A 17,522-nucleotide genomic window follows, 5' to 3' on the forward strand; every position below is an offset into this window, starting at 1 on the left:
ACATTCTACATGTGTAGAAATAATAGGCCACTTCTCATATATATATATATTGTGGACAACTCTTGACGAGATCATCATATTATTATTTTTTAATAATAATAAAGATTATATAGGTTATAAAAGACAGTTTATAGATTGTAATTGAAAAAGACAAAACTAAGAGCTTTCAGATAGAATTACAATTTAGAGACTGTAACAATCATCCAAATTCCATATTTAAAATGGTCCGAATAAATGATCTTTCAAAACACTCTAGTGCTTTACTTCCTCAAACATCACCTCGATTGAAAAATACAAAATACTTCATTGCTAAGAACCACATTTTGTGGAAACATAACGAAGAATGACTCAGAAAACTAATACGATTGAATCCTCTATGAAAGACATCCAAAAGTTTTGATGAAGTCCATGTACACGTTTGGGAGCTTGAAAAATGTCGGTTGCCTTGTCAACGGTCCGTTGAAGCTGGGAGTTTTGAAAACGAGCACAAAAGCACACCCAAGGTAGGAATATCCTATAAACCAAAGCCTACAAAAGTCCGCCATCTTTTTTCAGAACAAATCTTGCTAACGGAAATTTGAATTCAGAACACGTCTTGCAAACAGATATTTGAATCCGGAACGTATTTTGAAGACAGACGTTTGACGAGGAATCGATGCCACTTAACTTTCACACAGCGGGCAATGCTGCTAATTTCCCGTGAGTACTGCTCAGGTAACGCTGTCTGGTTCTACCAAGTAAACACATTTTAGGGTTCATATTAGTACATATAATTAGTAGTAAGATTTATTTTCCGTTGTATTTCGATCTAATTGAGGAATGGGACATGATTTTCGTTTTTATCACCAAAATACCCCACTTATTTGGGTTTTTGTCGTGACCATATTTCGAAAATAGGGTATCACTATCAAAATTTGGGGGCTTTTACTTGTGTATATTGCTTTGTGTGTTTTTTTCTTTTTTTTTGCCCCTGTACATTTTGGGTGAGATTGTGGGTCACGTTTAATATCTCGTGGGTGAGTTTGGGTGACTTTCTTAAGATTTGCAGTGTTTTGATCACACTCAGAATGTATTCCACAATCTATACACCGAACTTTACTTTTCTTAGGCTCGCTACATTTTTGCCAGAGTTACATTTCGCAGTCATCTCATCGCTAATTTTGGTGGGAAATTAATCCTGATTCAACTCTCTGAATGGTCCTTACTACTAGTACATCATATTGAGTACAGAGTTTGATAATTTGTTAAGACTTCTTGTTCATTTTTTGTTACTTTGCTCAGTCATCTTATCACTAATTGTGGTGGGAATTTAAGCCTGATTCAACTCTATGAACATTCTTTACTACTATTACGTCATACTACCTCGGGTACAGAGTTTGATGATTTATTTTTGATCAATTTCCTTTTGTAGGGCAACTTTTGTTTTAGTTGCCATAGCTTATATATCTCTTCAGAAAATATTTCATCACCAGCTTGTTCTTTTGGGCTCTGTTTCGCCCACTAATTGGGATGTGTTAATATAGCTATTGTAATGTCGCATTGCTTTAAGTTTAAATCCCAAGGCTAACTTTTGGAAGTCCATTTGTTTTGACAACCTGAACTTGTTTCGTTGATCAACAATTTCCTAGGGTTCAGTAAAGAGCAATTTCCAAAAAAAAGTGAAATTATTGTTCAGGTATTTTAGTCTATTCTACTTAATCAATAAATATTTTATAAAGAATATTTATCATGAGGGAGTTATGTTGTTTGCACGTGAACTCTAGTTATGCAGGTCGCAGGGAAAGTACATAGCTGAAAAATATATCTTTATATTTGAAATTTGAATTCATTTACAATATAATTTGGTGAAATGCATAACTAAAAATGCAAGGAACATGGTTGTTAGATGCCTTAGTTTAGCTATGTGTGGGGATCGCTTTGTGGCTATCAAGGCTTCAGAATCATTTTGTCTTTTTGATTTTTAGTTGTTTAAGATGGGGACTTAAATGTACAACTACACTTATTTGCATGCCGGAGCTCAAAGCCCATTTACAAACAATTCTTCCACCAAGGAATGATGATCAAATACTCAACTTAGTTGCTCGTTCTGCTAATCAGGGCTGTCTCATATCACATCTGAAAACCCTGACATTTCCAAGGGAAGTACACTGGGAACATCCAAACTTTGGAAGCCCATATATCAATGCTCTTATGGTTCTGACTCCTGAGGGAAGGAAGACTCTAATTATAAGGGATGACACAAGGCCCAAGTCCGAGGCAAGTTTGGCAGAACAGACATTCCTCAGACTGGCATCTAGGTTCAACAGAAGTCCATTTTTACAGAAACAACCCTCAAATACTATGCATCAACGAGTTTTCTAATACTTAATTACAAAATGCAAGATCTCTATAGCTTCCATATGTTTTCTTTCTTGTTCATTGGATCATAGAGTTCATGCCAGGACTACTATATCCGATTTCAATGGTAAAAATTGGTTCTCTTCCAAGACTTTTGAACAAGGAACTAGGCAATAGTCTTGTATTCAAAGGCAATACAGAGCTCAGTTATTTTTACAGTCATATTAGGAGGTTCATTGTACTCAATGCAACTGGTTGTTGCATAGATAAATTCTTGGAGTTTTGTACCCTTCAACTGTCATGGAAGTAGTCCCAGACATCTGAGTCCTTGGATGCACCGATGCTTATCCTTTTTTGGCTGTATATATTGTGAATTGTTTGTATTGTTCACTTGTTCTTTGAGTCATAATTCATATGTAACTGATCTGCTTTATGATCATTTGGGAAAAGATTGGTTTTGCAGGTATTCTTTGGGAGTTCATTTTTTCTTTGGCTGTATTTTGAGTCACTGGTAAGCATTTTCAATTTTCTTCAGCTTCTTTATGTGTTAATACTCAAGTTTCTAATTCTAATATATTTAACTTTACATCTTCTACCTTTTGCCTGCTTGGATATTTTGTGGCAAAATGGACTTAAAAAATGCAGGCGTTAGCACTGCAAAACATGGAGGAAATATCTGAATGTGAAACTCAAGAAGCAAATTCTTTATCTCTTGCACAAGCACTAACGGTGCCTCTACCTATTCTAGTATTAAGGTAAACTTTTTATTGGCAGGAAATACAAAAACAATTGCAGAGATCAACATTTACTCATGATTAGGATGAATATTTGTTTAAAGGTTCTGTAGTTTGTCAATAAGAAGTCATATTAATTTCAAATGAAACTAGCGATGGTTTTTTGGCATGATATTTTAAGTAGTCTATCGAATCTCTAGAAGTGTGAAATCTTGAGTTTATCTAAAAATGCTTGGGATAGGTTTAGATGCCTGGAGAAATGTTTTTTAGTGTTACCATGGTAGGGGCTTGGCAATATCATATATTGATCACCTATTGTGACAAGTGATTGTGGATGAATTGGTGAATATTTTTAAGTGTTACAATGTTAGGGGTTTAGTAAAATCTTTGATTGGTTACCTGCTGTGACAATTGATTGTAGATGAATTGGTGATTGATCATGGGAACATTTGAAATCTATCGTTTTAGGTCTTCTTATCTTTCCATATCTTATAAGTGGTGCCTTTACATTGGTCACTTCTTCATAGCATATATGCTTCTATTGGTTGTTGCTTCTTTTTTCTGATGTCAAGATTTGTTGACAACATATGTTGGTGGTGCACATAATTGTTCTTGGCCATTGGCATTTATTGTGCTTATCTTTAGTTATGCTAGTCGGCACATTTTGTTGTTGGAAACTTTGTTTGTAGATACTTTTCTTTTCTTTTGGTACATGGCTGTGGTAGAGAAACATTAGTAGGGGTGGGAAAGCTGTCCTTGGATTGTTCCTTGTTATGAAGCATATGCATCTTTACATGTTTGAAGCATAAACAATCATGTTGGATCTAGTATCTATTCATCACCATCATTTTTGGGATAGTTGTTTCAATTAAAGGGGAATGCTTATTAATGAAGGGGTAAAAATAAGTTTTCAGTGGACCTGAAACATCTAGAAAAATGTTAGCTAAACATTAGTTGAACGACAACAGAACAATAGAGAAACGTAAATAGAAAACTGGAGGGCACAACATAGGAATTGCCAAATATAGATACAATAAATTTCCATATAAAGCTATGCATGTTGATCTTGATGTCACATTCTCTAAGGTACCCAAAGATGGCATATATAAAAAGGATGTTTGACACTACATTCATGCTCAAATCGCCATGGTTGACAGCACAAAATTACAAGGCTTCAAGGTGACAATTGAAACTTGATTCAAACAAATACTTGCCACAATACAACTGTATAGTAGAGAAAACGATGGGTGTTCGGAAGGACTTTGTGGATTTCACCATAAAGGAGAAATGGGTCCGCATGGTCTTCAGTTGATTGCATGACAAATATCTCTACCTTGATAAACCCTAGAAAATCAGTAAGGAGGCAATTCAAGCAGTAACCGAGTTGTGTGCACAAGAAAAGATTCCTCTAAATACTCATCGGAGCAACATATGGTGGCAGCAATCTAGGTGTGACCAAGATTAGCAATATGGTGATGAAATATGTGACCATGTGAATTCCGTTCAAGGTTTACTGACGTAGGGACAAGAAGGATCTCATGAAAAACATGTGGAATAAACTCAAGCCTTCCAATATACCTTGCTTAGAGTTGCACACGAAAGCTATACACAAATCAATGAAACCACATAGAAAACAAGGTCAGATGCAACACATTTATAGGTGTAATTATTTTACTTCACATACAAATTAAACCACAACATGCCCAGATGTGAGGCCTTCTGGGTTGTGGCCAAATACAAATGAAATCATGAAATCAGAGTCCTAGCTCTCATCTTCTATCTTCTTTTCTCTAAGATACTCTCCCCAACTACTTTCCTACATCTATCCAATCTTCTTTTATAGCTAGCTAAGCCACAAGTTGGCTAGTCAAGAATTTTATTACAATATAGGTCCAGACTTAGAAGAGTAAGCCAAAATCCAAGCAAAGGACAACATAAAATTTCATGCACTTAATGGTAGGTCTACATGTGTGTTAGGAGTCAGCTCCCAATTGTGCAAGATGTCATGTAAGCACTGAAAATCGTGCCAAACAAAACAACATGCCTCATTGGATGAAAACAACAGGAAACAAGAACATAAAGGACGACACAAAACTTGAGAAATATTAAACACAAGAACTTCCGCACTTAGGGCAAGGATCTAGGACAGGTCCTCAACATGAACTCAACTGTGCACAACATGAAAACAACAACAACAACAACTACTTCACGAACAATAGATTGGTACAAAAAACAAGAAATATTTTTGGTTGATGCAAGATTGCTCAAAGACCCAAGATGCTCCTGCATTAGACACCTAGAGGTAATAAAGAACTGATGTCCACATCATGCACGAGCGATATTATGACCAAAATCACAGAGATTTGTAATGTCGCCATTTTTTGCCAATATTAAAGTTTGAGAGTTTAACCTATTATTGTGATCCTCGTAGGCTAATTATTGTGTATAGAGGGTCTTTTGACACAGTGGCTTGGCTTGGAAGGGTCTTGTCTTCTCTACAATTCAGTAAGCTACTGGTTGGTCTTTGTTTGGCTCAGATTGGACTTTGTTTGGGCTTAATTTCGTGTACTTACTATTTGTGATGTTGATTGAGATGAACGCTTTCTATTTTTGGAAAGTGCATTTGGTCACATGGAGAAATAATAGGTATGACTCCTATTTCAAACAACATATTTAAATGATGAGTATTTTGGGAGTTATTATGTTTTTAGTGGCCAAATTATTATTGATTATTAAATGGCTTATTGTAAAGTTATAATTTAACTTTATAATTTCACTTAAGTTGAGAGTTAAGTTATCATTGAAAAGTGCCATTTATTAATTGGTTAAGCCAAGTCAAGTGAGAGAATCTAGAGGAAGCTTCTAATTAATGTTGTGTGGTGAAGTTTCTTGTTTGAAGTTACATTTTAGCAACAAAAGGGAATTTGGAGCTTATAAATACAAGCTCATTTCATTGAGAGTGACACACTTGATAATTTATTTGCTTTTGTTGCCCTTGTGGCTTTTTCTGAGTTTTCTGAATAGTGTGCCCTTGCTGAAGTATAAGGGTAATTCTCAGATTTGCATTGGCAATTGTGTTGAGGTATACAATTGGCCACATTTCTCCTACTGTGATTACTGTGGTTGGAGAGTCTTCATTGATTGCTGTAGATAATCATTGCATATCTACAGTTGAGAAACTTCCCTAGTGTTCTTTCCTGTGACTGGGAAGCAATCTGTTGTTGGTGTGCAAAATTCCTGATTTATGTCCGTGATTCTTCCTTGCCATTGGTCGCTGCCATACCAGTTTTGGGCATCCATTTTTGCTACTGTTGTTGAGCATGTATATCTGGGGTTCGGTTCTGCAATTCTGGGCAGCGTTTGGGTTTCTAGAAAGCTTGCTACTCGAAATTGCAAGGCTGCTGGAATTGAAACATCAGTCATATACCTCTTTTGTAGCTGCTTTTGGAGCTGTAGGCAAGTTTCAGATCAGTAACAAGGGCAGCGTCTGTGATTTCTAAGGCTGCAGATGCATTCTTGAGAGGCCAGCACCACTATCTAGAGGGACTGCAATTTATTTCAGAGCCCAATGTAGATTCTACAGGGCCTGAGATCTGCTATTCTAGGCATGCAATCTCATTTACAGAGGCTATGATCATAATTGCTGGTCATAATTCATAACATGGTGCCTGTGTCCAAGTTGGAGGTTAGCTAGTTAAGTCTAGAAGTCTGCATTTGGTTTCAGAGGGAATCTGTTGGTGATTACTGAGAGCAGCAGGCACGTTATTATGCACATTGTGAGTACTGATCGTTAGAGCATTGCTTGAAATTCACAAATCTCACGGACGACATAATCTCTAGGTTCCAACTGGGATTAAGATTAGTTAATTTCAATCTATGTCATTTTATAGTTGGCTCTGAATTTTATGCAATAAATCAACTGGAGTATAAGTTCAGGATTGTTGATCTTGGAAAATATCAGTTTGCAAACAGTTCCATACTCATTACAGTGTAGAGTGTTAATTAATAAAATTCAGTAAATCTCTTTCGAACTGTATACATGATTGGAATATCATTTATGTGGAACATCTCAGGTCAGATTCTGAGAGTTGTATGGTTGCATTTATTAGCATCGTGATCAAAACTTTGGCATCATCTACAATATTAATTGCCTTTTCTTGACAAGTGTTCAATGAAAGGACAAATTTCTGATGGATTAAGGAAATTGATGTTATTGGAGTTAAATGGTTGAGATATAACAAGTCGGGGTTTTTGCAAGATCCAACTTAGCTTGTGTAATCCATGAACTGTCTTCAACTGGTTTGTCTTTCCATTGAACTAGGTATTTCATGTAGTCTTTTCCTTTGGTGCTTTTACTTATTCAACTATTCAAGATCTTCTCAATGTTATCTGCCTTCTTCTTAGGATAATCCAAGTTAGGTTTCAGCTCATCATCTGTTTCAAAATACTCAAATCTGCAATGTTGAATATAGGTGAAACATCCATGTCTTGTGGTAATTCAACTTCAAAAGCATTTCCATTGTCAAACTTCTTTAGAATCTTACAAGGACCAAATTTCTTCATCTCCAGCTTCCTGTAGGTACCAACTAGAAATTTGTTCTTCAAATTAATCATAATCACCAACTTCAAAAGATTTATGTCTCTTCCTTCTATCATCTCTTTGTTTATATCCCAAATTATAGTCCTCCAAGTTCATTTTCACTTCCTCATGTAAAGTCTTCATGAAATCTGCAAATTCCTCATCTTCAAGACTTCTTTTTGCCTCAAGGTTTAGATCTCTCAATTCTGTAGTTCCCTTAGGATTCATTCTAGCAACAATCTCGAAAGGTGTCTTCTTAGTGCTCCTATTCACAGAATTATTATATGCGAACTCTGCTTGTGCCAAAATCAAATCCCAATTAGTAGGCTTATCTCCAACCAAACATCTCAACAAGTTACCCAAATTTTAGTTTGTCCATCTAGTTGCGGATGAAAGTAAGAACTAAACTTCAGCTCCGTATTCAGCTCCTTCCAAAGTGTCCTCGAGAAATAACCAATAAACTTAGTATCTCTATTTGAAACAATACATTTAGGCAAACCATGCAATCTTACCACTTTCTTAAAGAATAATTCAACCGCATATGCTGCATCGGATGTCTTCTTATTGGTTATAAAATGAGCCATCTTTGAAGATCTGTCAACTATGACCAAAATAGAATCATTACCTCTTTGAGTTCTAGGCAAACCAAGAACAAAATACATATTGATATCTTCCCAAGGCTTATTAGGTACAAGCAATGGTTAATACAATCCCAAATTCTGACTAGTTCCTTTTGCTGTTTGACAAATTCTACTTTGCACTATCTTCTGCACATCCTTATAAATTTGCAGCCAAAAGTACCTATTTGAAATCAACTTCACTGTCTTATCAATCCCAAAATGTCTAGCAAGTTCGCACTATGTTTTTCCGTCATGATGTTCTCTCTCATAGATCCTCTGAATTCCCTTAAACAACAATTCTTCCTGAATGAAATAATCTGTCCACTTATCTCTCACCATCTGATCTTTACAAGCTTTTCAAGGTTCTGCAAAATCAGTATCAATTTTATACAAATACTTCAAATCATTAAACCAAGTACCTCCACTCTCATTTTTGTCATTAAATTCCTTCTATTCAAAGCATCAACAACCTTGTTTAATTGTCCACTCTTATGTCTTAATGAAAAGGAAAAGTTACGCGAAAACTCAACCCACTTCATATGTCTCTGATTCAACTTATTTTGACTTCCCAAATACTGCGAAGCTTTATGGTCAGTATACAACACAAAATCTTTAGGCATCAAATAACGTCTCCATTTCTTCAAAGCTTGAACAATAACATAGAATTCATGATAATAAACTAAATATTTTCTCTTAGCATCATTCAATTTCTCACTAAAGAAAGTTACAGGTCTTTCCTCTTGACTCATAACAACTCCAATAGCACTTCCACTAACATCACATTTAACTTGAAAAACTTTACTGAAATCAAGCAAAGCAAGTATAAACAATTTTGCAATCTTTTGTTTTAATGTTTCAAAGCTCTTTTGTGCTCCATTTGTCCATTTGAAATCCCTTTTATTCCCTCTTATAGTCTCAGTCATAACATTACAAATAGAACCAAAATTTCTGATGAACTTCCTATAAAAACTTGCCAATCTATGAAATGATCTTACTTCTCCAACATTCTCAGGTGTAGGCCAATCGAGAATAACTTACCTTTTTAGGATCCATCTTCAAACCATCAGCTGAAATGACAAAACCATGACACACAATTACTTCCTTTATGAATGAACATTTATTCAGGTTAATCAACAACTTCACCTCTTTCAATTTCTGCAATACTTGTCTGATATGCTCAAGATGTTCTTTCTTAGTTTTACTGAATATTAAAATGTGATGCAGATATTCAATTACAAATTTACCCAAGAATCTCTTTAGAACTTCATTCATTAGCTTCATAAAAGTACTAGGTGCATTAGTTAAACCAAAAGGCACAACCAACCACTCATACAAAGCTTCATTAGTCTTAAAAGCACTTTTCCATTCACCTTCTTCTCTAATTTTGATCTGGTGATATACTCTTCAAATCAATCTTTGTAAAATACTTCGCTCCACTCAAACTGTCCATTATGTTATCCATCCTAGGCAAAGGAAATCTATATTTCACTGTTATTTTGTTTATAACCCTAGAATCAGTGCAAATTCTCCATTCTTTTTAGGTGCTAACATATCAGGTATTGCACAAGGACTCAAACTTTCTCCAATCAGACCGTTTTCAAGCAATTCCTGTACTTGCCTATTTCATGCAACATTTTCATCAGGTGTCAATTTATATGGTGCTTTATTAGGAAAACTAGCTTTAGGTATCAAATCTATACAATGACTTATGCTTCTCATAGGAGGCAAACCATTAGGTACATTATCAAAAATAATGTCTTGAAACTTCAGTACAAGGATTCAATCTCAGGTGCATACTCTAATTCATCTTGTTTCTAAGTGTTTCTAGGAATCAAGGCAAAACAAACATTCTGTTCTTTCATATCTTTACAAATTGATTACCTTCAACCAATCATACTCTGATTGTGGTACAATGATTCTCATTAAGTTTTTCTACCAAAGGAAACAATATTTGTTTCTTTCCATCTACCCAAATAGTATACTAATTCAATCTACCATCATGCAAAGCTTGTCTATCATACTGCCAAAGTTTACCCAAAAGAATATAACAACAATCCATAGGCATAATATCACACAAGACTTCATCATGATAATTCCCAATTTTGAATTTAACAAGGCATTGCTCACTTACAAGTAATTTTTGCAATTGCAATTTAACAAGGATGTCTCAGTCTTTGCAACTGCAATTTGTTAACTAGCTCCTCAGATGTCAAATTATTAGAACTTCCACTACCAATGATTACCGTGCAATACTTTCTAGCGATCTTACATTTTGTTTTGAACAATTATTTTCTCAAAACATGTTCTCCATTAGCTTCTTCATTCCACAAGATTCTTCTTAACATCAGGTTCTCACCATTTTTAGGCTCATTAGGTGTTTCAGTGACTTCTTCAGAAACCAAAGTGTTTCTACTATTACTTCCAAACTTCTTTCCAGAGTTAGTACATTCAAAGGCTCTATGACCCTCTTCTCCACATTGTAACAAGTACCCTTAAACCAAGATCTTTCTTCTCTTTTTCCACTATTGTCATTCCTAGAGTAACCAATAGAGCTACCTCTAGTGTAATTACCTCTTTTACCAACAAGTTCTTCCTTCCATTCTGATTTTCCTTTATCTTGCATTGCACCATTAGATTTGCTATTGTCTCCATATGTTCTTCCTTTGCTTCTCTGAAATTTGCCACCTCTTCCTCTTTGTCTTTGATCATGTCTCTTTGCCATTCTTTCTTCAGCCTTTAGAGCGTACTGATATGCTTCTTCCACATTTTCTATTTTAACATAATTGATTTCATCTTGATTTGATGTCCGCAAGCCATTCAGGTATCTAGCCACTTTCTCAACTTCATCATCCACATGTCTAGACTTGATATCCAACTTGTAGAATTCTTTAGTATATTCCTTCACTCATGTCCTTTTGCCTCAAATTTTGCATGCTCCCTAACAAAGTCACCTGGTACTCTGCAGGGAGAAACGTCTTCATCTTTCCAATCATCTTCATCCATGTCTTGATCTTTTCTTTTCCCCTTTTCTGTTTTTCAGTTTGCAAATGATCCCACCAAAGTGAAGCATGACCCTTCAACTTTATGACTGCTATCTTAACCTTTTTATTATCAGGAGTTCCTTCATACTCAAAGTATTTATCCATCTCAACAATCTAATTCAATACAACATTTGTCTCAAGTCTTCCTTCATAGCAAACAACTTCAACAACAGGTCTAGCATTCGCCCTAAACAAAACTCTTAGAAACCTTTCCTCATCTTGTTCAACCGTAGGTTCAGGATTAGGATTTGGTGCTGCATTTTTATCATCACTAACATTTTTAAGATGTACACCTCTTCTTTGCACTATCTCAACAACTTCAAGTCTTGTTGCAATCTGCCTCAACATGTCTATTATAGCATTATCAACATTTCCTCTGCTACGAACCATTTTGACAATAGTTCTTGCAAGATCGTAACCTTCTGCAAGTTAGAGGTTAGATTTTAGATCTGCTAGCCTACCATAAAATTCGACAAGGTTCTCCACAATCCAAGCCTCAAGAAAGAATTTGCTTTGATACCACTTACCATAGTTGGAAAACTCAGACTCGACAACAACTCGCCAAGCCCCCTAAAAATTTATTCAGGAAAAAATTGACCATTAAAAAAAAAAACTTGGAAACCTAAAAAAAGGGCTAAAATTTAGTTCAAAATACATTTTTTTGCAAATTTCAATGAGAAGATGCATCTAATGAGTTAATTAAAGAGAATACATTGAAACAAAGTTTAGATATATATAAATGCATAGTGGGTATAAAATCGTATTCTCATGCGGAATGCTGATGGCAGGAAGCATAATAGTAAATAGTTTGTGTCAAACTAGAAGTAAATACATCATTGCAATCACATCTTCCTCTTCCCAGCTCTACTAGCATATTGTAATTCTCTATTTTACATAATATATATAGGCTTTTTGCCTTTTGTTTTTAACAATTTTTTTTTAAAAAATAATAATTTTTTTTTTAAAAGGAGTTTTTTTTGCTCGCCGATATTTTGCAAAAACTTGGTGATTAATTGGCGATTTTTTCACAAAAACTCGGCAATTTTTCTCTAGCCGAGTTGCGATTAAATTCGGGAAAAACTCATTGGTCCCAAAAAGTTGGCAATTAGTAGAAACTCATTGAAACACAAAAGAACCAAGCAGAGTTTAGATATATATAAATGCATAGTGGGTATAAAATCGTGTTCTCATGCAAAATGCTGATGGTGGGAAGCATAATAGTAAATAGTTTGTGTCAAACTAGAAGTAAATACATCATTGCAATCACATCTTCCTCTTCCTAGCTCTACTAGCATACTGTAATTCTCTATTTTACATAATATATAGGGTTTTTGCCTTTTGTTTTAAACAATTATTTTTTTGAATAATATATTTAAAAAAAAAAGTTTTTCTGCTCACTGATATCTTGCAAAAAATTGACGATTTTTCACAGAAACTCGATGATTTTTCACAGAAACCCAACGTTTTTTTCCCTAGCCGAGTTGCAAATAAATCCAGGAAAAACTCGCTGGTCCCAAAAACTTGGCGATTAGTAGAAACTTGTCAATTATGCCAACTATGCCACCTGTTGTAGGGACATGAAGTATCTCATGAAAAACATGTGGAATAAACTCAACTTAAGCCTTCCAATATACCTTTCTTAGAGTTGCACACATAAGTTATACACAAATCAGTGAAACCATAGATTAAAATATCACCGTTTTATTGCTGATAAGTAAACTTCTTGCGAGAAGTTTCAGGCGGCGAGAAAATTCTAGTTTTTATTGCCAGATTAGGGTGCCGAGATTTTCAACTTATCACTACGAGAAGTTGGCGAGAAGTCGGCGATATATTGCCAATTTCTCGCGATAACTTTGACTTTTCTCACGGGTGACGTCTAGTATAAACTTGCGGTTACAAAAAACAACATTTCATTGTTTCATTTGTTGCGTTTGGCGTCTTGGGTGGAGAAGGGTTTTGGAGCAGCTCCAAGTGTTTGGCATTGATTTGTAGCAATTTCCAGCGGATTAGGAGCGGATTCAAACTGGATTCGAAGCTCTTTCCAAGCAAATGGCCCCCTCTCTCTCCCATAGTTTTTACTAGAACTACTGGGATGGGGAAGAGGAAGATGTAGAGTCAGAATAGTTTCATATTGAACTATTTGCTTATGTTTTGACAAAGACAATTTGGTATTTACTATTTGTAGCTTGTTTCAGAGTTCAGAGTCTGTGACTACATCGATATTCCATATGAGGATGCGATTTTGTTACTTATTGCATTTATATATATCTAGATCATCTTGTTTGGTTTGTTTACTCATTTACTGACTCAATACATGCATCTACTTATTGAATTTTGCGAAAAAATGCATTTTTAATTAAATAAGTCATTTTTAAATTCTCGATATTTTCCCGAGAAGTTGTCGACTTCTCTCCGATATTTGCCGAGAAATTTTTTTTTGGCCTCGCCAAGAAGTGGCAGAGAACGAGAAGTTGAACTATGAGTGAAACCATAGAGAATACAGGGCCAGATGCAACACATTTATAGGTGTAATTATTTCACTTCACATATAAAGAAACCACACCATACCTAGCTGTGAGGCTTTCTAGGTTGTGGCCGAATACAAATGAAATCAGAGTCCTAGTTCGCATCTTCTATCATCTTTTCTCTAAGATACTCTCCTCAACTGCTTCATACATCTATCCATGCTTCTTTAATAGCCCAATGGTTGCATATGCACCGTCACTTTTCTTGTAACTGTAAGAGTGTGTGGGTGGTCTATTTTAATGCTTCCTGTTGTCGAAGAACGACTCTCTTCTTTCTTTTCTCTCTCTATCGATTGATGGCTTTGAGTTTTATTTAGCAGAGTATTTCATCCTCCGTTTGCCATTACCTTTGGTGATATATCATTTTGTTACACATCACGGCACCTCAAGCCGCATGAAAGGCCACACCATTACTATCAGTACAAAACTCATTCTTGTGTTGAAGGTCGTGATTATGAGCCGTGATTCCAAATGCAATTACCATTCTTAGGTCATGCAACCTGTTGATGTCAGTTTATACCACTACATAACAAATAGCAATTGAATACTTGATATAGAATACCAAACACTCAACCCTCTCTTGAAAAGTAAATACTCATGAAGAACATGAGAAAACTCCAAGGTTCCTTACACCTGTGGATACTAACTCAGATATATTAATGTGATTTGCTGGTTAATCACGTAGGCGGGCTTATGTTGTTCTTTCAAGGTTGTCGGACTTTTGTGTGATGAAATATAGCTTTGCAATGTATATTAGCGCCAAATAATGTTGATGGCGATGATGGAGGGTTTGCGCATCACCAATGCTCAAATTTTCTAACTTTCTTCTTGAATGAACTCCAACTACTAAACTATGTGCTACTTTGCTTCTATTCCTATGAATGGAAAGATTAGAGACAGATGAGGATCAAATTTGATGAAAGCTTATCAATGACGCTACCTCCATAGATGCAATGATTCAAGGGAAAAAATACTAGATTATCATGCAAGGCTTCCTAACTAAGCCACTAGGATGCTAGTGGCCTAGTTTATGGATCTCTATCAAACATCCACTAATATCACCATGCAACTATCCACCTATTCTTACTCTTGCTTAACAACTTTCTTGAAATAAAATCTACTTTAACAACTCCAATGGAATTTAACTTTAACTATTGGAAGTAGAAACCATGCAATAACACCAAGTGTTCTTAATCACCATGCAAGACACAACAATGATAAGAGAAACAATTTTGTTATTATCTAAGCAACAATTTTCTTCAACCCTTTACAAATGAGGGCAAATGGCCTTTTATAGGGGCCAAAAATACAACCAATGGTAGAAATTAAGAGGCAAAATCAACGACCCAGATCAAATCCCAAAAACCTTAACTAGGGTTACCACCCCATCGGCCAATGAGAAGATGCCACCTCATCAATAGACCAATGAAAAAAAGGAAAAATGGCAACCAATGAGAAGGCACCAAAATGTTAGCCAATCAGAATCAGCCACTATTCCTACCCAAGAGGAAAGGAGAATTTGCCACTTGGGTTTACATCAAATGATTCTCTAATATAAATCTACCCTTTTCTTTCGTCTTCTTAGCCAAGGCAATGAACTTGGCTAGCTTGTCGTTGACTTCCTTCATGGGAGGGCAAGGCATGTGCTTCATCTTGAGCTCAGTTGAATTCATCATGTTGCTTGTTGCTTGCAGTGTCTTCTCATGATCCTTCTCATATTCTTTCACATATCCGATAAAGGCATTGAGGAAGGCAAGGGTGCCCAAATTCTTTTTCCTGATGGCAACCTTCCCCAACTCATCCAATCTCGTTCGAAACTCTGTCTCATTGACGTTCTTCTCTTTGATATCTTCAAAACCAAGTGCAACCCCAACATTGCTCATTATGGTTGATATGGAAGTGTCAACGCCTGGGCTGTGCTGTGCAATCACATTCCATATTTCTTCAAGTATCCTCAATCTGATGGTCAAGGCAACATACCAAGACTCCATTGTACTCATTCCTCGTTCATCCACCAACTTGGTTCTCTCCAACTATTTCTCTAGTAGCCCAATATCTGCTCGTAGCCTAGGAATGGCTAAGTCCTTGACTGGAAAGAAATCTTTCCACTCCTCTTCAAATGTTTAGAATTTGTCTCTAATAGCCACCAATGCCCTGAATGTCGAGATAAAGGAAGGCAATAAATTTTGTCCATCTTGAATTATATCATTGATCCAATCTTTGATTTCGTGTAGTTGAGCCGATACCTCTTCTATGTTGCTCCCGTTGTCTTATGGAAGGGTTGCTTGATGCAATTGTTGGATAGGCTGGCAATCTCTCCAATACTTGTTTTCGGCCTCCAACTTCACAATCCTCTCGTTTGCCTTCCTCTACCTTTCTCTAATTGAAATCATGCCTTCCTAGATCTCCTCACACTACATATCATCCGTGATTCTTCCCAAATTATGCTTTACCATCTCATACTCCTAGGCTACGATCTCATCCACTACCTTGCTAACCTTTGGTATATCAATCTTAACTTTTTGGTGACCCTCATCATTGCTCTTGATTACCTTTGCCACTGTTTTTGCAATTTGTTTCTATTTCTCACTATCTTCCTTTTACACTAACCCTTGAATATCTTCAACTGTTCAGACAGTCACTACCTCACCTCTTGGCATAAGCATTTGTCTTAACCATAGTGGTGTAGTGTATCTCCCCAAATCTGGATTCGGTTCGACTAGCAAAGCATCACCAACGACCTCAAGCACCTGGCTTATTTCCTCAATATCAATTGGCCTATCCTCTTCTTCACTAGTGACTATCATACCATCTCCATGTTGGTTCTCTGAGAGAGGAGAGTATTCGGTACTGCCATTGTAACCACTTGATTTCGAATCAAAGCTCACCTCTACCGAGACCCTTTGTCCACTTGTATTAACCTCTTGGCTCCTTGCCTCAATTATGCTCTCCCTTGATAGTCATGTGTTCTGTCTCTTTGCTAGAGGCTCTAATGTTCTTTACTTTTCTCAACCTCCAAATTTCTCTTCTTGCTCTTAACTACTCTTTGTTGCTGGCTACTGTCCCCACCTTTCTATTCGACTGACTCCGTTGGACCTTCTTTCTCCAGTTTCATCATCTCATAAGTAAGGCGTACCTTTCGACTTTGTAATTGCCCTAACTTCTCATTGTACCATGACTTAGTGTGTAGATCAATTGTCCTTGTAACTGCCTCTAAGGAAGGATCTTGATGATCATCCCAATCCACTAGACCCAATTCTGTTCCATCCACTGTATCATAAACTTCCCTTAGCACATTTTCATAATCTTCTAACTGGTCGGGAATATCAAGGCCTCTCCATCTGATTTCCCTCATCATGCCCATTGACAACCTTGAGAAAGCTAGCTTCCTCACATGAAAGTCATCCTGTGCATTGGCCCAAAAATCTTCTATAGTAGGAATATGTTTGAATGTGTTTTCGTGAGATGCCTTGATAAGACCTTTAGGATTGAATCCCTGTCTTGCTTTATACTATCCTAGATGATACCATTCTAACTCCTCCGCAGCTGCAAAGAGGACAGGATTGGGGCAAGTATCATTGCCTATTCCAAATGAGAAGGTAATCCCTATCTCACCTTTAAGTTTCATCATCTTGTCATAATGCTCAAGTTGCTTGGCCAACTCCATCAAAACTATTCTGTCGGGT

General features: G+C 36.2%; 1 protein-coding gene across 9 annotated transcripts in view; it reads left to right on the forward strand.

Annotated features, from left to right (window-relative positions):
* Positions 1-242: 242 nt before the first annotated feature.
* The window catches only part of LOC149551050 (uncharacterized), a 124,061-nt gene continuing 106,781 nt past the window's right edge, over positions 243-17,522 (forward strand). For 2 of the 9 annotated variants that reach the window (XR_016352662.1, XR_016352663.1), the window contains exons 1-4: positions 243-503; positions 588-699; positions 2,788-2,848; positions 2,983-3,092. Coding sequence is in view for 6 of the 9 variants with exons in the window: in XM_089786617.1 (XP_089642743.1) it covers positions 656-699; positions 2,788-2,848; positions 2,983-3,092 (215 nt within the window). In the remaining 3 variants the exon portion in view is untranslated. Of the gene's footprint in view, positions 504-543; positions 715-2,787; positions 2,849-2,982; positions 3,093-17,522 lie in introns of those variants that run through there. The other 7 variants (XR_016352664.1, XM_089786617.1, XM_089786616.1 and 4 more) reach the window with 7 other exon arrangements.

The sequence above is a fragment of the Cupressus sempervirens genome, chromosome 6 (genome assembly GCF_028749045.1).
Source record: "Cupressus sempervirens isolate cs-2001-9-10 chromosome 6, ASM2874904v1, whole genome shotgun sequence".
Classification (NCBI taxonomy): Eukaryota; Viridiplantae; Streptophyta; class Pinopsida; order Cupressales; family Cupressaceae; genus Cupressus; species Cupressus sempervirens.